The 22,916-nt window shown below is 38.9% G+C and overlaps 2 protein-coding genes across 3 annotated transcripts in view; one reads left to right on the forward strand and one right to left on the reverse strand.

The window, feature by feature from the left end:
* Positions 1–3,958: 3,958 nt before the first annotated feature.
* Positions 3,959–8,369, reverse strand: ackr3b (atypical chemokine receptor 3b). The gene is made up of 2 exons (XM_056751529.1): positions 8,201–8,369; positions 3,959–5,792 (listed from the first exon to the last, which is right to left on the reverse strand). Exon 2 carries the CDS (start codon positions 5,778–5,780, stop codon positions 4,686–4,688), a length of 1,095 nt encoding a protein of 364 aa, XP_056607507.1. The 5' UTR covers positions 5,781–5,792; positions 8,201–8,369; the 3' UTR covers positions 3,959–4,685.
* Positions 8,370–9,877: 1,508 nt separating this feature from the next.
* Positions 9,878–22,916, forward strand: part of iqca1 (IQ motif containing with AAA domain 1) — a 38,225-nt gene continuing 25,186 nt past the window's right edge. The window contains exons 1-9 of one of the 2 annotated variants that reach the window (XM_056751601.1): positions 9,878–10,773; positions 12,081–12,408; positions 12,703–12,822; positions 12,983–13,168; positions 14,822–14,893; positions 15,078–15,280; positions 17,328–17,412; positions 17,800–17,949; positions 20,142–20,217. In XM_056751601.1, the coding sequence (XP_056607579.1) occupies positions 10,763–10,773; positions 12,081–12,408; positions 12,703–12,822; positions 12,983–13,168; positions 14,822–14,893; positions 15,078–15,280; positions 17,328–17,412; positions 17,800–17,949; positions 20,142–20,217 (1,231 nt within the window). In that variant the 5' untranslated portion in view covers positions 9,878–10,762. The remainder of the gene's footprint in view (positions 10,774–12,080; positions 12,409–12,702; positions 12,823–12,982; positions 13,169–14,821; positions 14,894–15,077; positions 15,281–17,327; positions 17,413–17,799; positions 17,950–20,141; positions 20,218–22,916) is intronic. The other variant, XM_056751602.1, reaches the window with a different exon arrangement.

Here is a 22,916-nt window from a genome sequence, read left to right on the forward strand (position 1 = left end):
CAGTGCTGTGCTAAAAAGAGAACAAAACACTGAGAGACAAGAACGTAAAAGAAAACCGTTTAGTAAAATGAAAAGAATTACTAGATTTCTTTCATGGTGGCCCCACAGCCGGATGTTCAGACAGAGAAAGAATTTGATGTTGTAGTTAATAATAAACATTCTAGCAGAAAAAATATGTAAATAATATAAATTGTAGTAGAATAAGTCATATGGAATAAATTCTAGAAAAAAAGATTTAATTAGTTTAAGGTCATATTCCAAAATGCATGACATTATTTTTTCTCATAATCTATGCATCCTTTGAGTCTATTATAGTCTGCTGTATGTTCTCTTCTGAATTAATGTTCTGTCTGAACGTCTTAATGAGAAAAACGGACCCATCTCATTATTATGAAACTATTTTAAGGCATAATAAGACATCCCTCATTATTGAACACAATTTTAAAGAACATATAAAAAACTCACTATGAAGATCTGTCATAAAATTCTTCTCTGATGTCATTGCAATAGAATACTAATATATTTGTGAACTGGTCAACAAATTCTTTGGAAAGATTTGACCTAAATAACATTGCTAATTGTCTTGTGAACTTCTGCTATATTTATCAAATGGAAAAGAATAGCCAGAAAATTCCAGTCAAAATAGAGTATGTGGACGACATTAAGGTGAATACATTACAACAGCAATGTGACATTAATGAACATTACTTGTGATTTATTTTGCAGTTCGGTACCTTGTCCAAGTTTTCATTTCATATTCTTCCATAGGATCATCCAAGTCCTTCAATCAAGTCGCAAAATCATAAGCAATGGTGTTGATGCACATACTGTTATCATTGTGAGTGTAAAGGCACTCTGCTGTCAACAGAAGTGAGAGTTTATATCTTACTGTAATTTCCCTTTTTCTGCAGTGGTAATATCCATCAAATTAGCAGATGATTATTATTATATCAGAGGTTAAAAGTGTTTGGAAAGAAAAATGACTCTCATTTGTTTTTACTTCCAATGCTAAAATAAAACAGCCGGGGGAGAAATAATGTCATTCCATCTTTTTCTGTTGCTTCCCCCCCTCTCCTTTTTCCTTTTTCTGAAGCTAGTTTTACCTTGTTGAACATTTTCTGCATGAAAAGTAAGTAAAACTGCTTTCAACTGGTACTGTGGTTACATGCAAATTCTGTTAAAACAACCAAAGACAATAACTTGTGTGTCATCCCAAGCATTGATGTAAGTATATCTGACGTCCAGAGACAGAGGTGGTGCTTTTGTAAAAATAATGATCTGTAATAAATCTCTTCCGATCATTGTTCTTCTGCCAAAAAAACTCCTGTCTTTTCATCAAGGACACTCCTAAGAAAATAATCATGTGGACCACCTTATCCGCTTTTACAGACATCCTGCTAGAATTCAGCTGTTCTCTCCATCTCCCCCATTCTCTCAGCTATTATTGGTTTAACATCTCTGCGCAATCAGATAGAGCCTTAACCCGCACACAAAAAATGTGAATCTGAACTTGCTGTCTCACTACCAAACAATAGAAATCAAGTGAGGGTTAGTGTAGTGTAACATGCTAACACAGTACAGTGGCTGAATGGCCCATTAACTTTTCTCACAGGGTGGTTCCCAGCAGGACGCATTAATGACTTTAAAGTGCTAATGACCTTTCAGTCTTCACTTTCTCTCCAACTTCAGAAAGTGATCTCCCAAAAGAGACTTTCAGTTTTGGCTGACTCTCAGGGCTCTCCGTATCAATGCACATTACAAATCTCCTTTGCTTGACTTGAATATTGATTAGACCATGACACCCAGCAGTCCTTGCTGGTAAACAAACGCTAGACACAAAAGAGTTTACTGTTTGTATGTTTGATTATCAGTGTGTTAAGTCGGCTTGGCTTCTGCTTGGTCTTGAAGTTGTTTTGTGTGGCTGGATACAATTTTTGACTGCCACCTTTCTCCATTAAGTGTGTCTCAGAAAACCCATGTGACAAATAACAACATTGACAAAAATACATAACAACTAGAATTTTACAATGGCACTTTTCAAGCTGAAATCAATGAAGTGGATAATTCTCAGTGCAACTGATGGAACAGTGGGCACTAATTTGACAACACTAGAAATAGTGGACACGTATGCAAATGGAAAGCAATGCTCCAACTATTAATAAGAGTGAAGACAGTTGCTCCAATCTGAGAAACAGTAGACAAACTGTGAGCAATGTTCTGTGGGGTCCTCGCATTTGCATGCATTGATGTAATAAAAATATGATGCATGAAGGAGAGTTTCAGAAACTGAGCGAGTTTGATTTATGCATTAATAACCATTCATCTTATTTGAGATTTAGTGTATTATGCACTGTTTTATATACAAAGCTTTTCTCTGTGGTGTGATTATTCTATTAGAAAGATAAAAGATTACTTGTCAAAATAAAATTCATTTGCAGTTTATCATTTCTATTTTTTATTTCCATTCTGATCACACTTTTAAAAGCTACAGTAAGCCAATACTCAGCAAGGAGCCAACATCTGGCAGCAGTAACACATGCAAATGACCGATAGCCCATGCACCTTCAGTAATAAATTACTATCAGTGGACTTAATGAAGTTTCTCGGGAAGATCTCAAAGAAGATGACAGCTGATCTGACACAAAATGCTCAGGTCACAGAGGTATTTCTTTTCACAGTCCAGCCTTTGGTCATTTATACACTCACAAATCTTTTGATCTAGATCACTATTATGATTCTTATGATCTATTCTTTCTGTCAACAGATGTTGACATCACTATACATCATGATATACTAAGGAAAATGAGAAAGTTCAAAGGGTTTCTGGTCACTCTGCTAGAAAATCCTGCCAAATCTTGTTTCTGAATCATCTTTTCTTCTTTTTTCTAGATCCAGCAACAAGCCAACTACCAGCTTAAATTAGTCAAACAGGTTTTTGGAATGTGGTTAGTCACCCAGCTAATGACCAGTTAACCAGCCAATAATCAGCTTTCATTCTCCAAAACATTATGTTTAGCCCCAGACAATGTTGCAATAACAGCAAGTTAAACATTTTCCAATTTATTTTGTATAATTTCAAGTGATTGCAGGGGGTTCCAAGTAGTATACTCTTCCAAAACACATAAAAGTTAGGGTAGCAAGCTTTGAAATCATGAAAGGGGAAAAGATCACACGCTGCTTTCAGAGCTTTTGTCCATAGCCACGTCAACTCACGTCTCATTTGCTTGTGAGAAAACATTATAGTACAAAGCACATAACATTATAATAATAATCAAGCTAGACAACTTATTTAAAGTAATTGTTACAGGACTAACTAATTTATACAGGTTTGGAACAATTTATGGTGGGTAAATGGTGTTTAATTTTTGGGGGAACTATCCTTTAAGACCACTTCAATTATTGATTAGGGATTTAAAGAGATTTTCACCCGTCTTAAAATCTTTGGGTAAAACATTATTTAAATGTTTAACTTCATTTCATTTGTTTTATAAGACAGGATGGGCCTTTATTTTTTATTTACTGGGAACTTTCCAGTGAGAGAAAAGACAGGATGGGCCTTTATTTTTTATATACTGGGAACTTTCCATGTGTCTAATTTCAACTCTGACTGTGAGAGACAGAACTAAAGAGGCTATATTTAAAACATGCCTATTTCAAACACCTGGAACTTCTTCTGAGCTTTATGAGAAGCAGAGAGCACAGCTAAAACACTTCGTATGAATTAAAAAATAATTCCCCTTTTTCAGCCGAAGGCAATGACATATTGAATGAGCCAGAACTCCCCAACCGTCCCTAAAAGAGGGTTTAACCAAAATAAAAATGATGATACTGTAGAAACTACATATCCTCTAGAAATCCTGTAAATGATGTCTAGGCAATTAAAAACAATAATTGTTCTTCATGGTTGAAAGGTTTGTGCATACGGGTTAATAATGCAAAACAAACATGCAGCAGACGATTACAAGATTTATACATCTTTTATTTCAATAGCATATTGTCAAAAATACATCAAAATGCTGATCATAAAGACTGATGAGTATATAAATATGATATTATTTACAAATCATGTACAAATGCAGCTAGCATGGTTGCTAAAATGCACAACTTATCCAAAAATAACAAGCATAGCATACAGCATTACATCCATTTACAACAGCTAAATCTAATCTTGATTTGGACCGGTTTCCCTTCACTTTATAATGTTTGGGTTTTCGATATTTCGCTTCCTTTCGCAACAGTCATAGACGAAATGTGTATGAAACTGTGACCTTTAGTCTAAGCATGCTGGAGTCTTGCTGGCTGATGGAGGAAAACCACAAATAAGTGGAGAGAGGGTTTTGAGTCTGTGGCTCCTTGTGGCTTTTGGACACGAGAAGCCCTTTTCCACCGATTTCACTGACACATACCCCTAGATACGGTTACAACAAAGCTAACTCCCTTACAAATCAAATCAGTACAAGTGCTTTCTCAAAACATCTATAATGGTCATACAAATATACAAAAGGCATAAACATTCCAGCTTATAAAGGAGCACAAACTGTGTGTATATAAAGTTCTGTTCCACTATTTTACAAAATTTCTAATTCTTCATTGCTCTATAGAGCAAGAGTTTATTCCGTCCATGACGGTTTCCAGTTTGTCTCTTTTATTAAGGTTTGGTGTTAGTCAACAACATTCTGGAATTTTCATAATGGGCCCTGGCTCTCCACAGCGGAGTATTCTGTCTCAGACACATGGGATGCATCGATAAGCCTTGCAAGTCCAGTTTTTGTTGAGTACTTGAATATGAAGGCTTTCATGAGGTCATAGCGGTAATTCTTGTTGATGAAGTTGTAGATGATGGGGTTAACACAGCAGTGAAGAAGGGACAACCATTGGGTGAGATGCAGTGAAAAATGGAGGACATTCTCCAGTGTGCAGTTGAACGGCAGAATGTTGAGCAAGGCTAAAGTATCAAGAAGCAGGGCTCCATGGTACGGCAGCCAACACACTATGAACACCACAATGTAGGTGAAGATGAGGCGTCGGCTGATTCGCCGTTCCTGGTCAGCAGCTGGTTGAATGGTACCGGCCAGAAGGATGTAGAAGACAGCGATGACAGGGAAGGGAATGGCAAAGCCTAACATAAAAAAGCTCATCTGGATGCCCACCGTCAACTCCTTCATTCTGTCCATGGGGTACACTGGCTTACATACGGTGCTGTCTGAATGGCTGGACTTCACCGCCTGAAGAAAGTAGGTTTCAGGCAGGGCAGCGAACAGGGCCAGCAGCCAGACGCCAACACAGATCAGCTGTCTGGTTCTTCTCTTCTTCTGGCTGGGGCCGTCTCCAAAAAGTGTCACACACAGGTAGCGATCCACACTCATGCAGGTGAGAAAGAAGATACTGCTGAAGAGGTTGACGCTGAAGATCAGGTGTGTGATTTTGCACATGGCATCTCCAAAGGGCCAATGGCCGAGCTGAAGCAGAGAACTGATGGAGACCGGAAGAGTGGCAACCACACAGAGGTCAGCGATGGCCAGGTTTAGGATATACAAGTGAGTCTCGTAACGGTTCCTCTCAGATCGCACGTTCACCCACACCACTAGAGCATTGGCAGCCAGGCCGATGATGAAGAGGAAGATGTAGAGAATAGAAAGGGCGTAGAGCAAGGCTCTCTGGCTGAAGATGCTGTGACACACCTCCCCTACAATGTGGGACACGTTATCATCCAGAGTTGAGAAGTTAAGATCACCCAGGACATCCAAAATGTCATTGAAGTCATTCATGTTCACACTCATCTTGGACTGGTGCTGAAACGAAAAGACATTCGCTGTTATTACACATCGGCAAGAAAAACACACAAGGAGACCAATTAAAGAAGGACAGAAATATGCATGACAAAGAAGGTTTATTTATAAAACACACAAAATCTGAAACATCTCAAAAACAACCTAGTCCAGTGTCAGAGGGCAGGACCTTCAGTCGTTTAAAGGTATTTTTTTCCTGAAGAGCAAACTTCATGGAGCTATTTCCCAGGGTTACTGTGTAGCTTAAGGGAACACATTCGTATTAACACTTTCAAAAGATGAGAATTATTGAGACCTGAAGACAAAGGAATTTTCATTGTTTATTCAGTTTTGGGGGCAGAATTACAATAGTTCCCAAAGTTCCCAAAGTTAGGCGCCATATTGCTTAAATACGCCCTCCTCTTCAATTATCAGAAAACAGATTGCATAAAGGAAAAATTAATAGTGATTCAACCCTCAGCGGAGTGATATACCATTGATGAACATAAGGACTAAATGCCCAAGAGCAAAACTGAGATGGTTGAGCAAAACATTGTTGGCGGAACTCTGTTGTCAAGCTGTGACCCTGTAAAAAGCAAACCATGACAAATGGGGGGTAGTTTGGCTATAAAAAACCAACAGGCCTCGTGAGGGAGTACCAAGATAAAGAGCAGAATGCACTGCTACTAGAGAAATCATAGAGACTGATGCCGGTTTCGAGTGAGTCAGGTCAGACAGAGAGAAGGGCGGACGGCTGCTGCTCCCTCTTTGACAGAGGGGTGAAAGGTTCTTTTCTCAATATGATATGCTCAGCTTGTGATCTGGATGCTGGGCTTTGAACTGCCAGAGGTTGAAGAAAACAGAGAACAGCCACGTTGGTGCGGTGCTGAAGTTTTTCTCAAAAACAGATGCACACACGTTTCCAATCACAAATTTTCGATCTTCAACCCCGAAGGTAGTGTGTGGGATATCTCAGGAAGCGTCAATAAAAACACTGGCTAGTATTCTTGTAACTAAAACTTGTGCAGTGAAGCAGAAATGATAAACAGAGCAAAACTGTTTTCAAGTAAACATGGGGGATATTAAACAAGATATCAGTTTACAAATAGCCTGGCGTGAAGTGAAATGATACTTCAACCCCACAGTGTGTTTTACTAAAGAACCATCAAGCGATGGTGAATTTGCTTATTTTCATTCCAAATCAACCAGCTGTTTTGACCTTGGAACACTGTTAGCGCCTAAGCTTAATATCATTAAAGGGAATATGAGATGATGCACAGCTGCGCTAATGCATCCTGTGATCCCTGGCTCTGCAAGACGAAGCTTGCTGTGTCTTCTCCAAAACAAAAACAGAGCTGGACAAATTTTACAGCTTTACACTCTGATATCCATTTCATATAAAAGAGTTACCAGGTGCAATAAAATGTGACGGTCCATTAGAGACGGCCCAAGGTCCATCGTCATGTCCCCCGCCTTGTTGTAAAACTCCTGCGTTTACACTGCTTAAACACAGCGTCTCCCTCACCTGATCTCACGGCCCCAGGCAGCAAGCACACTTGCCCGCACAAAGAGTTTGCTGTGTGGACACAGCGACTCTCCACACTGTCCCCTTCTCCCACCCTCCTTCCCCCACTCTCTCTGTTTCTCTCACTTTAAGTCCCCTGAAACTCAGCATTGTTTCACTCTAAAACTGTTTAGAAAGCATGAAGGAAATGAATTATCAGTCATGTTTAAAGCATGAAATCTTTGTAAATCACAGAAAATAATCTAAAAGGTTGAAATTAGATTTCAATATAAAAAATTTGGATCAATTAATCCCACAGAATTTCATCAACATAATGTATGAACTGAAGAGGCAAAACTGTACAGTTAATAAATCATCCAGGTTGACCACCACATTAACAGAGGTGGAGGGTTTTAATTAAAAAGGTGCACAATGGTCGATAAAACTGCTCTACAAAATAGATCATAACAAATTATTTGTCTATTTTCCTTAATAGGCCTATTATAAGTGCACTACATATAAAGCATCAAATGTTATAAACCTAATCCTGCACATTTAAAGTAGCCTACAAGTGTGCATTTCTCTGCATATTTACCAATGTTAAAGAGCGTTTATTTGGAATTACATCAAGTGTAATCGGTGGTTGATACTATTAATGGGCTGAATCCGCGGGATGGGACTCTATAATCCACACCACCGAGAGTGCCTGGGTTTTAAAAGAATGCTTTCAAGTACCTTAACATCCAACTTTTACTCATAAGAACTAAATGGTGAAATTCCAGTTACACGTCTTCTCCAAACTTAAAGGCTATTCAAAAAAGTTTCGAAAGTTGAAGCTTTAATGGAGCCGATCCGATGCGCGCTTGAAAAGGTTGCTTTTAAAATATATACGCTCGCTCACAATAAAAAGACAGGAAAAGAAACTTACACTCTTTTCTGCGCCTTGAATTTGAAATGTAGCCGCTTGTAATAGGACTCCGAAGCCTGAAGAGAATGTCACAGATCCGAAAGTATCCGCACGGACAGTGTAGCTCTCCCTCAGATGATGGCGTGATTGTCCCTCTGCGCTCCGGCTGCACTTGCTGATATACTGCTGCGAGTTACGCCTCCCGAGGCCGATCGGAAAAGTGAATCACTCAAGTTTCTGTCCAGCAACAATGTGAATGGCGGACGTGCGACACATCGGATTTCCACTCCCTTTTTAAATAGCCATATAAACAAAAACGACGATTCAAAACTCAGAATAAGCTTTTGTGTTTTTGTTTTCGCACGAGAGTTGTTTAGAGGGAATCAAAGGTGCACACATGTGAAACTTTCATTGGGCATTTGTCTTTATAGAGTTTCACAGTATGAATTTCTTGTAATGTACAATACTCATGATACTATATAGTCCGTTTCAGTTTACCTATTCTTTAATGCCACGGATAAAACCATTTATTTAACATTATTGAATACTCACCATTCATTTGCTTGCTTATACTGAGCATTTTTACTTTATAATATTATTTATGAGCATTTTAAATATTTAGAAATGCCTTTTTATATAAAAACTAGCCTACTGCTCTGAAAAGATGTAATCTATGACACAAAAACAATGTAGTTAAAAAGTATTACATTTTGACTGCAGTCAGAGGTAGGCTATCGGATTTAAAACATGTTTGAAAAATGTTCAAATATTCATTGAATATGCACCAAGTGGAAGCAGGTGAAGTTTGTTTTGTTATTCTTCCTGTCTCATTCTCTTTGCATCCTCTTGGCAATGCCTCTAAGACTGCATGCGGCAGTTTTAATTTGTAGGCAACCTGTTTGAGTCTTCAGCTACCCTGTATGTTCTGGCTAAACATAGTGGCAGTGTTTGTGTGTGGCAAGCTTGAACATGTGGAAACTCAAACAATTTGAAGGGATCCTTGATTTGATTGTTCGGAACTATTTTTTTTCATTGTAAAGGCAACCGTGTAAGGGAAAGCAAGGAACGTCATTGGACTTCCTTTATAGCATGAGAGAATTGATGAAACAGAGATAAGCTGAATGCAACTGAACGTAACCAAAACATTCAGGTGGGAAAATACTGAATCCTTGCCAGCATTTTTATTTGGTGAATAATAGATTAGTGTACTTAGTGCACGTAAACACATGAAACACCTGCCGGAACAATACACTTAATTTCTTGACCCACTCAACACCCGGAAAGGGGAAATACACATTAAATGTACATGCACATAGTATTTTCCATAACAATTCCCACCTTGAGTCTGACCATACAGGATTGAAGTCCTATTTGTGAGAATGCATAGAAATCCAGCAGCTCAACATTTGGTTTTAGTTAGTGGTGTAGTCAAACCGAGACATGTTCCAAATTAAAGATTGTTAAAATAGACTTTCCATCTTATTAAGTTTCCACTGAAGTCTGTTCTTTGTGCCTGACTCTAAAGCTGAGAGGAAAGGAAAGGTTTTCATGAAAAAAACTGTATTTTTGGACCTAAATACTTTGATGGCTTAACAGCCTGTTTATAAAAAAACATCACTAATTTCTGACAGCCTCATTGATGACAGTTTTATTCCATAGGTCATAACATATTGAGCCCGTTGTATCACTGATCGATCAGCTGTCTCACATATTAGAGAGAGACAGATCATATAGAACTCTTATAAAACTATTGTCCAGGGTAGGACCACCAGGAAGGTAGACGACAAGGACTAATGACGGATCCATTGATAAATAAATTTCACAGCGGACTTCAACAATCTGCGCCTACATACTGCCCACATGCTTCTTTTGACTATTGAATTCAAACAGTGTGTCGCAGATATCAGATACACGCGTTGGAGTATAAGTCACTTCTAAAGTTAGAACAATCATTTCTTAACATGCTGCGTCAGAAAAACATTTCTCCCCAAACTGCTTAACAAATGGCCGAATTCTATTCATACATTGAAAGAGCTGAGCTACGCAAGCGCGGCGTTTAGTTGCGTTGTTTTGCACAGCGGGATGGCAAACAAGAGCTTGTTAGTAACAGAGGCTTGACATGTCGGATAAGATAAGAACACGATAAAAATGACTAGTTAGAACTATTGAGAATCGCGTAAGGCGTTGTAGTTGATAGAGTATTGTATTCCGTTTTTAAGACGTTTCTGTCTCCGCAGCGCGCTTATGAGGTGGGTTTTATTTCGCAGCTCAGTGAAGAGGCTTTGATCTCGTTGCCATGGCAGCTGTCAGAGTCGCAGCTCGAAACCGCGGGTTGCTGCAGCCTGTCCAGCGCCACACTTTAGTCCAACTAATTAGAAATTCTTAGCTGATAAAAATAAATGTCTTACTGCTCGAATACTGAAGTGATTTAATTTAGGCTACTCAATACTGAGATCTCGAATCCTGTGGATGTTGATTTGTTATGGAGGTATTTGTTAGGGTTGTTCCTGCTATTCAATCGCAATAGCCTACCTTCTAAACTATAGCCTACATGAACCTAGCTGTTTTGGAATCACTCCAAGAATGTCGCAAAGGTGAGTAATATCTGCCATTTTAACCCGCTTTATTGCAAAACCTGAATGTAGCTTAGGTGTGATGCCAAAAAACGTTCTAGTGTTTAAAAAAGCCTGTGTTGTGCATGGGTAAAGACGTGGAATTTTGTAAGTGAACACAAGTAAACACCTGTTTAATAGACTGATTTAATAACAGAAATATTTTTTTGCATGAGGAAAAAGCAAAACAAGAAATGTGCAGAAGTTCGAACGCCTATACGAGAAAGTTCACGTTGTATTGCAGTTCCTATGACAACATTAAGCCCATTCACTGTTTTAGTCCAAAGAGGGGACCCATTCAAATGAACTTTGGTGTAGTTGGACGCAAGTTAATTGTAGTTAACCTAAACCTTTTCATACTGATGCACACATTAAAATTATTTTATAAATATTTAACGTGAGCAGAGAATTGTTCCTTGTCTCATTCAAAAGAACTGCTGTTAATTTTTTATCTGGAAAAATACTAACTATTTCTTCATTATCTGGTATATTTAGGATATCTTTAAGCGCTACTTCTTTATTTTTTGTAAATGTTCTTTAACAATCACCCTTCTGACCTCCACCCACAGCTCCTCCCCAGAACCCCGACCCCTGCACTAACCGTGCCTTCCCCTCCTTTGATTTTGCCATCCCTACAATTTGAGTAGCTCTTGGCAGTGCTAATGCCCAGAGGGGAACAATACTGTATGGCCCTATCAGAATAAGAAAAGAAGGTGGTTTCACCCTCGCCATGAACTCTTTCAACAATCACAAAAGGAGCACCCACACACAAGCGAGTCAAAGAGGTCAGAGGACATCTGTGGAATTCATGTGTATCCATCTTTAGAAAATGAAGAGTGCAAAAATTATCTTTGTCAGGGGATTTCTTTTATTATGGGGCTTGGCTGACTATTAGCTGACTTTTGGTGAATTTGTTGCTTATGCTGTCGTTTCGCAATAGGTTCACAGCAGTGCTCATATTGACCCAAGGGTCTTAAAATGAATGTATGGGAAAACATTCCCAGAGGGCAGGTGCTCTCAACAGGTGTAATTAGGTCTGTTGACAAGTACTACTGCAGACTTGTCTTGTTAGGTCATGAAAATCTCACATTTCAAATAATTGATGTATTGATATAAAGAAGCAATTCCTTTAAGGTTTTTAGGAAATGTGGAGAAAACACAATCTTTTATTTACATTCTAAAGATTACAGAAGGTATAAGAAATAACACAATCTGATGTTTACAATTGAAATGAAAACAATGAAATAGAATAGAATTTTCTAAAAAGCATTCCCTGTCTTTTCCTTCAGCTCGTATGGCCAAATGTGGGCTACTGCTCAGGGCGCCCTGGAAAACCTTTTGGAGGATGAATATCCCACGATGCAACTCCGTCCTCAAAAGGATCGTCTGCAGGTCTTTCAGACGCTGGCCAGTTTCTACCTGCGCTACCTGAAGATATTCCGTTCTCTGGAGGAGGTTTATGATCAGATCTTTCACCCGCAGAAGAGACGTGTGGTGCATCACGTTCTCGAGGGGGTGATGGGGAGACTTGTAGAGCTGAAGAATGAGATGGTGGAGCTGGAGTACTCAGAGTTTCAATACTTTGATGACATTTTGCAGGACTTCAAGATGACGCCTGTGAGTGACATGATAACAATAATAGAATACATTAGCACAGAATGCTGGAATTGTTATTTCTCTTTTGGTTGTAGACTCAGAAAGTGTGCCTTGAGGGAACATGAGAGATTTGGCCTTGTGTGAGATTTAAGTGCTCAATGTCAAAGTGGATTTTGGGGAAACTAAGTCTCTTGTTTTTCTCTGAATTTTGTGAAAGCTAATTGGGGTCACTAGTGCACCGGTAATACTCTCTGGCCACTTGCACATGTGGCCTGAGGGGTATAATGGCTGAAAATAGTTTATATCTTATTTTAGGAGGATCTTGAGGTGCCTATTCCACGTTATTTTGTGAGGGAGAGAATGCGGGCACTCAAGGAGAGAGAAAAGATGCTGGCTCATATTTTGACGTCTGGAGGGCATCAGGAACATAAAACGGTATGCACTATGTCAAACGCATCGAGCAAATCTTAAAAAAAAGGTGTACTTCAGAATCCTCAAAAATGACTTTCAATATATTTAACACAATCACAGTTAATGCATGTAAAATAATATCTTGTTGTGTGGCAAACACACTGAACGTCTGTATCTGGTTTAGCAGGTGACAGTTCAGTCCATGTCTATGGAGCGAGCCGTGTGGTTGCTGCAGGTCAGCGAGCGAGCTCGGCAGGGAAGACTGAGAGCTCATTTCATGAAAAAGATTCATCAGGAAGAGCAAAGAAGACAAAATGGGGAAAGTTCTAACATGCTGGACCCTGACCTGGCAGCCACATGCATTCAGAAGGTATCAGGCAACACCAGATTTTCAACAGAAAGTTTGTCACCAGGTTTTCATAAAACTACATATCGAAGGTATTCTTCAGTGTATTTAGTTGGAATGTGAGACATACAATTTTATTTAGATATAGTTTCAGCAAGGCTAGAGATGAATCATAACAATATCTACATAAACATATCATTGGTTAGTATGCATATACTGTAGATATCCTTATTCCTTATGTTCAACATAATATTTTTTGTGTAGTGTTTATATATATTTTAGGAGATTGTTGTGTGCTATTGTCTTTTAAAAGGGATGACTAGTATATTTCCTTGTTTCTGTCGAATATTACATAATACATTTGTACAAGATTTTGCATAGAAAATATTTGAGAAGATTCATAATGATGATAATAAAAATACTCATTGTCATTTTTAATAGAGAAATTATTATATTTACTTATATTTTTTTGTTAATGGAAAGTAAAAAATTATCACCAACTGCCCCATTATATATATTTAAGTTGATGCTGCAGTACCAGGGCATCATACACAAGGCCCAGTCTGACAACTGCGGCCCAGCCTGTGCCTGAACTCCAAAGATGAGTTCAGGCCATCTCTTATCACAGTCATCTGTTGTCACATTTGACGTGAAGTCTTCTCTCAAAGGACTATAAATGTCATGCGATCCCACCCAGGCATAAAAGATATATGTCAGACTCTGCTGTGATGATAATGTAGGCCCTTTGGCAGGTGGAAGGAGATTAGCATTGTAGTGCTGAGAGATTGGGAGAAGAAAGAATTCCTGGATTTTTGCTCTTCTTTTTCAATATCTGAAATCTGAGATTGTGTATCCTAACGTCTTTTTTAGCAAGTATTTGCTACGGTTGGTGAACACAGTCATTGATGTAGCCTGAAAGAGATAGCAGATATGATTTGGAGATCTAAAGTTTTTTTTATAATGCAGGTGTGAAGCAGACATTGCTGAGTGAAATGCTACTACATAATAAGTACTTGTACATACGTGAACCTCAACATTGTAGCAAATCAGTATTTACTTTTGAAATACTGTAGCTCAATAAACATGGATTTTCCACTGTGTTCGATTGCCGCATGCGATTACAGGGGGTGATAAACAGATTTTAGGCTCCTACACTGCAGGGTTGGTTCAGAAAGTCTAATCCTCTTCCTATAGCTTTTAGTAAAGTAGATTTCTGAAACCTTGGAGACGTAATCCTCTCTATTCAGACTGAGGTTGTTGTTTCAGTGTAGTAAGAAGAAAATCTTAAAAGAAATCTAGGAACTAATTGAAAGTTCTTGTCTGCATTCTTTGTATATGGACTGTGAGCTGAGCCTTGAGATTGATTTAGCCTAATTAACCACCACACATTCCTCACTGACATTCTGAAACATTCAATTAGTCAGATTTGAATTTAGAATATAAGACTATTGTGAATTTACCTAAAGGCTAATTCACAGAGATCCAAAAACCAAAGTTTGTCAGACCAGTGTGAATTAGCCTGAAAAGCCTACTGGGACTGTAGAATAGTGTTCAACAGATAACACAGAACAGATGAATGTTCTTGATGTCAGAGTGATGATATCGTTTCTGGAATGTGTCCTTAGCCTTTGTTGTTGGTTTCCTCTGCAATGCTGATGTTTTTGCTCCAACCTGTAGGTGTGGCGAGGGTATCGAGACAGGAAGAAAGTCAACAAGGAACGTCTTGAGGAGATGATATTTCTAGGAATGGTAAACACTACGATTATTTGCCAGTGCACTGTTTAGGGCAAACAAGAACTTTCACGAAATATTCAATTCTAATCATTTCAAATCGTGTATTTTACATTTTTTTAGTACTCATGGTAAATTTGTTCTATTATTCTGACGCAAAAAACAACTCTACATTTGTTTGTTCCTTGTGCCCTGTTTGCAGATACCAGCACAACAAATGTCACCCAACCCTGCCCATTTGCGTGCCCAGCAGGTGAAAGACAGTAGGCACAGGGTGCAAGAGGAACATGAGAATGAGTACCAGAAAGCCCTGGTTGACATTAAAGAGTCTGTGGAGACTGTTGATGGACCAAATATGAAGGAAACCCTGCAAGAACAAATTCGCCAGTGGTTTATTGAGTGTCGGTAAGATTCACAGCAAAAACACAAAGCCGCAGATAAATGAAGCAGGAGTTTAAACTTAACCAAAAAGTTCCATCTGAAAACTTCAGTTGGATCAATAATATTTTTTAGATTTGAGTACAAACTTAAGCAGCATGTCACTATCTCAGAATCATTGGAATTAATCATCTTCACATAAGCTGCTACCTTTCAGACTCTACCTTCAGCCAACATCTCCCTTAGCTAATCCGCTAATTTTGCTCCACAGTCAGGAAAGCTTTCAATCCATCCTCGTCCATTCAATCCATTATTTCACTCTAATTGTGGATTGCATTGCAAACCTGTTTCATCTCTTCCTTTTGTGTAGAGGTTGGAATGTAAGCAGTCAGCGCTATGTTCACTTTTACCCAGGGCTGTTTATGTTAACCTAATGCTTCGCTGTTAGTGTGTGCACGGCGTCGAGTGAGACTGGGCTGATTAGTGCATTCCAGGCTGATTTACGGCTCGCCATCGCATGCTGCTGCCCATTAGTGTGGGGACAACAGTCATAAGTCATCTCAGTTGGACAACACAAGGTGGGGGGGCAAGTTCAGTAGCTTTGTCTCTGTTTAGCGGCCCCTCTCTCCGGCCCCTTCCAGTGACCTTGCTGGGCTCCCGCTGGTTGTTTAAGGGATGTCTGCGATACCAGGTCAGAACCCGCAAGATGAAGTATTTTGGTGTGGTTTCCATGTGTTGATTAAGTGGATGAGGTGAAGGTGCATCACTGAACAGCTAGACATGCGCATTGATGATTGAAGGAAGGCAAGCAAACAGGAGACAGGCGCATTGTGGGCTTGTATTATTTTTCAATTTTCCATCAAGCTTAAAACAACACACTCTTAAATCAGCACTTGAAATCAAGCTACGTGGAGTTTGCTTTGCTCTGAGCTTGATCTCTCTATCCAAGAATACATGACAAATTTGGGTAATCAATTATTTGCACATATCACGTCTTTGTTTCGGGGCAGCCAGAAAACATGCACAGGCGCATCGCATCAGTTATCGCTGCCTTTGTTAGTCCAGTTTCACAAGAACAGTCAGACTAAAGCTTTAAAGTTTACATTAAATTAAAGGTTTTACTTTTCAACTATTGCCTTTTGATATACTTTGATATACGGGAAAGTTATTTATTGCCTATGATATTGGTTTCCTGTTTCAGAAACAGAAAGGTTAGTATATTAATATATTTTTAGTTCTAGATTTCTTCTATAGTGCTCAGTTTGGGGAAATACAATCCATCTGTGTTACGGTAGTAGAGATCCAGTGTGGGCTACCGCATTGGAGTTGAGATTCAGTTGTGCTACTGATTAAGTTAAGCTCAGACCGGACACTTTTACCATGTTATTTGAAACCTGTCCCAGGTCCCCTGAGAAGTCAGTGCTGGACCTGGCTAATGTAACCTCCCCATGTGTGAAGTTCATAGTTCAAATATGATTGATCCGTCTTTGTCCACACTGCTTTATTTATCTATATGTTCTCAAAAACATAAAGTCTGTCTTACCTCATTTTCAAAAATATGTGATGTAATTGTATGTCTCGGAAAGCGTTCTTATGATTCTATCTTTGCTTTTGGCAGGAACTTTTAAGAAATTCCATATTCCAAATTAGTAATTTGTAGGTGTCTCTCAGTCTCTCCCTGCATTCCATTTCGAAGGGCTCATCCCTATGCCCTAAACCCTTTGAATGGTTTACCCTCCTTAGTGAGAGTTTTGAAGTGTTAAAGGGTGTAGGGGACCAAACAACTGTTTCTTAAAGTTCCCTTCTGCGTCATCATCCTGCCCCCATAAGGAGGCGCAGAAACTGTGCATAGAATCATTGGAGCCCGAAGTGACCATCAGTTGTACCCTTCGAATTTCTTCATTCTGAAGGGCCCTTTAAATTGGCCAGTTTGAGCACTTCGGTTTGGAACGACCCCTCTGTATGATGGCCATGATTGTTGTCACTCCGAAGTGCCATTCAGAGGGTGATATATCCCAGTTGGAACGCAGGGACAGAATGTGTCTTTTATTCTGGTTTCTGTTTTGTATTTCAGAGATGCTACGGGGAAGTTCCCTGACTTTCCAAGTGCTGAGGATGGAGGATCTGCGTCTATATTTGCTCAGAAGACACCAGAACAGGTTAATCCAGTGAAATCAAGATAATACAAATGTTCATTATATCTATGACTCATTTTGGACTGAAAAGACTAATAAATACTAACAATTACTATTTGCTGTTCCATAATAATACCTTTCACTTTTAAATTAAAGTTGACACAAAATGTTCTTAACTTGTGGAAAGTGAAACCCACTTTTATTTACTTTTTTTAATATTCTAAAGAACCATTTTCCTCTACAAAGAACCTTTGGTGACACAGAAAAGGATTTTAATGGTTCTATATGGAACCATTCAGCCAAAATTGGCATAGTTCTTCAATTCCATCATCAAGAATCTTTATTTTGAAGTGTTTTCCTGATGCAGACCAGCATTCTTTCTTTTATTGTTTGTTTGTAAATGTTTTGAAGGTGGCTGCTGAACTCGCTGCTAAAGAAGCAGAGAGGGAGAAGAAGAAAAAGTCGAAAGGAGAGAAGGACAAAAAAGGGAATGATCGCAAAGAGAAGAAAAAAGGGAAGAAAGGCAAGATGAAAGGAAAAAAGGGGAAAGGAGAAATAGAGGTGGGTCATATCTTGATAAAAAACAGTCACTTCTAGGTTGCCCGCAAGAAATCAATAATGGCTTTTAAGTATCTGTATCTGTAGAATTAAATCAGCTGACTCAGTAATTTAAGTGTTTGGGGTCTCGGGTGACCTCTGTGGTCGTGCCCACACAAAGTGAAGGACACTTTGGTTAAACTGCATGTAGAGAATTTAAACAGAGTGCTGGTATTTATGGCAAATTGTTTGGTTGTCCCTTTTCAGTTTCTCTATTGAGTGTTTTTATGTTTTTGTAACATTTTAAATCCGAATTTAGGTGTGTTCGCACTATTAAGCGTATTTGCATTACAGATAGATGAAAGCAGTTTTACAGGCGTTGTTCAGCGAGCCTATCACATCTGTGATTGGGAGTTCACCACTTCACACATTTCCCTGTTCCCAGCTTAGAAGAAATACATTCCTTGAAAATACTCAGTACACTCATAATATCGTGCTCAAATACCAATTAAAAAGCATTTAAAAGGCTTAAATATCAACGGTGAATATCAAAAGTGGATATTTACTGCTGCCAGAGTTCCGTGCAGGGTTAAGATGAGGAACGTGAGGATGTTTGTTTGTTAAACTCATCCAGAGACACAGGAAATATCTGTGATTTCAGTAAGGCGTTTCTTCAATGTTCCACCAAGGTTTCACTTGATAACCTCTTGCCCTCCCTATTCAGAACTCTTCCTCTCATTACACACGGGGGCAGTTTCTATGTTCTCTGATATGACATCCAAATTCCCGCTCTTCCTATTTGGGTGTGTTTTCTACAAAGTAAAATCAGATATATTTGGTTTAAGTCGTGATGAAATCAGGAACAAGTACTGTATTAATGAAAAATGTGTCTTTGCTGTTAAAGTGTTTTTAGTGCAGTTTTAAATTCTCAATGCTGACCTCTGAGCGTCATATACTGACCGGTGGTTACTGCGAGCCAGTCAAGCGGTCAAAATGCTCACTCACTGTGATTGGCTGCGTTCCGGAGGTTGAGAATGGAGCCTTTGTTCCTGCTCCTTCTCCTTCATAAAACCACCTGTAGTCCTGATTGGAGAGCCGAGGCACTGATATGTGCTCACAATGAGGTTGAAGGACCAATCTGACCCTTTTCAAACGCTCACATCCTGTCTGAAAGCTAAGCCTTTCAAAAGATTGTTAAAGAATTTTGTCAGGCCTCTTATGTTGGTCTAGTTCAGACCCAGCTTAAATGTTGAAGTGCCACTCAAAGGAGGTAGTAACAAATGCATAGTCTGGCAAAGGCATAGTAAGATCTAAAATAATGTGAATGTTTTGGAAAATAAGGATGTTTTCTTTATATTTTTTGGTCAAAATAACAAAAAATTTGTTACTTTACTTCAAAAGCTACCTTTGAATTCTTAAATTAATTCAGATTAATTTAAATGATATTAAACTGACTTAAAAATTATAATACTTATGAAACAAAATTATGATGGAAGAAACTTGTGTTAACATGACATTGATCACATGTGTAGATTCTATTGTAGATTGAAATGGACATTATTTTGCTCTACAGGTTCTCTGATAAAATCTGCTGGATTCATTTTGAAGTTCTGTTTCATGCCTCATGAATAATCATAAATCACTGGTCCGTATTACCAGGCACGTAAAGGCCTTTTATATTTTCAGATGGATTTCTATCTCTTTTGGGGGTCATAAGATGCTAATGGAGAAATGTGCTTTAAGAAATACAGCTCATAAAGTATCCCATGTCCATTCGGTGTATTCCCTTAAAAAATAGTCCGTTCCTGGCCAGACGCACTATGTGTGCGCCTGCGACGTGCAAGCCAAACATTTGCCTGAGAATGAGAGGACGTTGATTTACTTTTAATGTTCGACCCCTGGTTGAGAGAAAGGAAAACAGGAGATATCGTAAATCATGGTCACAGCATCATGCTCTACCCCCGCCGAGTATTCACATCATTAAAATGCCAGTGCTGACGATGACCCCGCACCAGAGCAGTGCGCAAGAGCGCCGTCCTGGGAAGAGCTTTGATCTGCCCTCAGATAGAATCAGTCATGGCAGATTTATCCATCACATGATTTAAATTGTTTCTGAAAACTGTCCTTGTCCACCTTAATAAGTTCATAAATACAGCAAAGCAGTGATGTTGTGCTTATGGAGGGTTCATTTTGATACAAACGGACTGTTTTTGCAGGAGGAGGAGCAGGGATGGAAGATGACTCCCAGTAACTTCCTTCCTACGGTAGTCGAGGGAACAAAACTGTACAAAGGTGGGTGGAAGATGTCAGCTAAATGGTGCAGTGCATGCCTGTCCTGAAAAATTAAAGATGAAGTGTGAAATTTCACCAAATGTACTGTCAATGGGTTTGTCTGGAAAATTCCTTTGTCCTGAACAGAGAAGCCAAAGCAGTTCAGTGGCTGGTTGCAGTATAGCTTTTAAATCCCGCCCTCTCCATGTAAACGGCTGGAACGTATGCCAAACTAAAAAATCCAATTTCGCTTCAAATAATTTTTTTCCAAAGATGAGTTCTGTCAATTTAGATCTTATCATTCTGATGTATGTTCAAGTGTTCGTTTTTCGAATAAGTTTGTTTTTATTTACTTTAGGTTTACTATATAGGTTTTAGTTACTTATAAAATATTATAAAAAGGGGGCTGACAACATGCAAGTCATCAGGGAATATAGGCAGGACCATGATACCGCAACTCCACATTGCGCTTACCACTGTACAGACTCTGGTTCCGCATGACATCATAGGACGTGTTTTACATCTTTTTAACAGTCTATGTGTGAGACACAACAACAAAATTGTCTCAGCCAATAGCATGAGTTTAGAGATCAACCTGTTTGATTGACCCGCAGGGAAATGTTTAAAACTTCTCAGATGCTTTATTCAAACCGATTATAGTACATTCAAGATACTGTACATTTTGTCAGTATTTGTGTTTCCTTGCGGTGCTAAGGCCAGCTCTACCAGCTACAGAAACATTTGGAAACAAAGGCATTTTTGCAATTTTCATGTGGAGCTGAAGAAACACTTTATGGCATTTTCCCCATAAGTGAGTCATTGTCAGTATCTCAATACCATGTCAACAATGTTTGTGTTAGGTCAGTGAATGGCATTTCATCACAGTTGTTACGTGAGGTGTCTGAAATACATCTACATAACCAGTAATGATAGGGCCATGTCAGTTGACTCAAAGAGTACACCTTTATCCTTCTCTCTCTACCTGTCTGTCTGTCTGTCTGTCTTCTATGACTACAGAGAAGTTTTCCTGTCCTCTCATTAAAACGAGTCTCCTGACGCCACATTGCAGCCCAGCTCCTCCACATTCTATAATCAACAGCAGTTGTCTGTTAACTCCCTAGCTGCCGTGGTTTAATGGCAAACACCCTTTTTACAGCCTTTTAATCTAACAACTTTGTTTGTGAGGTGACGGGTGCTGTCCAAAACCTAAAATTCTTAAAGTACCATCTTAATATGTCACATCTAAATGTTCTCACAGATCATATTAGTGTAATGCATGTAAAATATAAATGGCTCAGCTTAGGCTGAAAATGAGAAGTTGTTTCAACCTCCCCTTTTTTACAAATGGCTTTAACACATCCTATGAACTCTCTATTGGTACTTATTTTACAATATAGGAGGAGAGTGTGCCTTTGTTTTTAGGAACACTAATTTAAACTCAACATTACAGACAGAACAGCAAATCAATCAGGTCACCCCTGAAATCTCTTGACAAGACAAGCATTTAAATGACTGAGACACTATTTCCTGTTTGCTTAAGGTTTAAGGTCTCTTAACAGGAAGTGAAAAGACTGGACTGCTCTTTTGCGTTTCACTGATCCATGAAGAAAAGGAAGAGACGTAGATGCAAAAACATATTAACATTGCTTTGTGTGATTGTGTGCGACTGTTTGCGTCAATTGGGGGCAGTTCAACCAAAGGATTACTGGTAAAAAAAACATTTTAGGCATGTCAGTGTACCATTTCCAGGATGGATTGGAAAGTCAACATCCTGCTCTGTTGCTTGTCAGCTGTGATTAGAGAACTTCCACCAACAAACTGCACTGTGCATCACACACCAGAGGAAAATCACCACAGGCAACCCCATTTAAGTTGTGTTTCAATCCATCACAAACATCTCTGGGGTCAACCACAGACCATCAGATTCCTTTCTCCTCCACACATAAGTGACTCATTTACTTTCTGTTACCTGGGGGAGGTCTGAGGTGTCTTTTAAATTCGTAAAATCTGATAAGGAAAACTGTCTTTTAAGTCAGTCACCAGACTCTAAAAGCATGACTGTCAAACATCAGATATTTACTGCTCCTGTATTTAAATGCAAAAGGGCAGTATAGAGATCACTGAATATCACATTAATCTCACAGCTGTGCATTTGGCTTTCAGCTCAGTGAAGTCTAAATCTATCTGTCTTACTCCATAGAATATAGAGGTTCCCTGAAGTGCATCATCCTTTGCTAAAGCTCTCTTTGTTCTCATCCCCTACATAGACAGCTAATGGACATGAGCTCATCATAAAACACGTGTGCTTTTAGCCTCCAGAGTCTTAGATGGTTAATCTCACCACTTCCAAAAGTAAACTACAGTAAAACTGCAGCATGTACTAATGTTTATGCGATGTCAAGTACAGTTTTGTAGTTTGTAATGATGCTGTACAATACAATAAAAGACTATTGCAGTTAAAAAGCCATCAAGCTACAGAAGCTTACATAACATGTCCAAATTTGGCAATTTAGGAAATGAAAAAATCTCTGTTTTTAATTATACTGTGTTATCAAAGTTGACAAGCAACTTTTTAATTGTAAAAGTTTAACAAACCCAGTGACAAAGAAAAAGGGACAGTTAACCCAAATACAACAACACAACAAAATGGCCAATGTTAAATCAACACAGCTAAGAGTACTATGGCCCCACTTTACAGTGTGTTCAAGTAACACTGATGT

The sequence above is a fragment of the Triplophysa dalaica genome, chromosome 6, assembly GCF_015846415.1.
Source record: "Triplophysa dalaica isolate WHDGS20190420 chromosome 6, ASM1584641v1, whole genome shotgun sequence".
Classification (NCBI taxonomy): domain Eukaryota; kingdom Metazoa; phylum Chordata; class Actinopteri; order Cypriniformes; family Nemacheilidae; genus Triplophysa; species Triplophysa dalaica.

Coding starts and splice junctions, on each gene's coding strand:
- ackr3b (XM_056751529.1), bottom strand. CDS start 5,780: ATGAGTGTGAACATGAATGACTTCAATGACATTTTGGATGTCCTGGGT.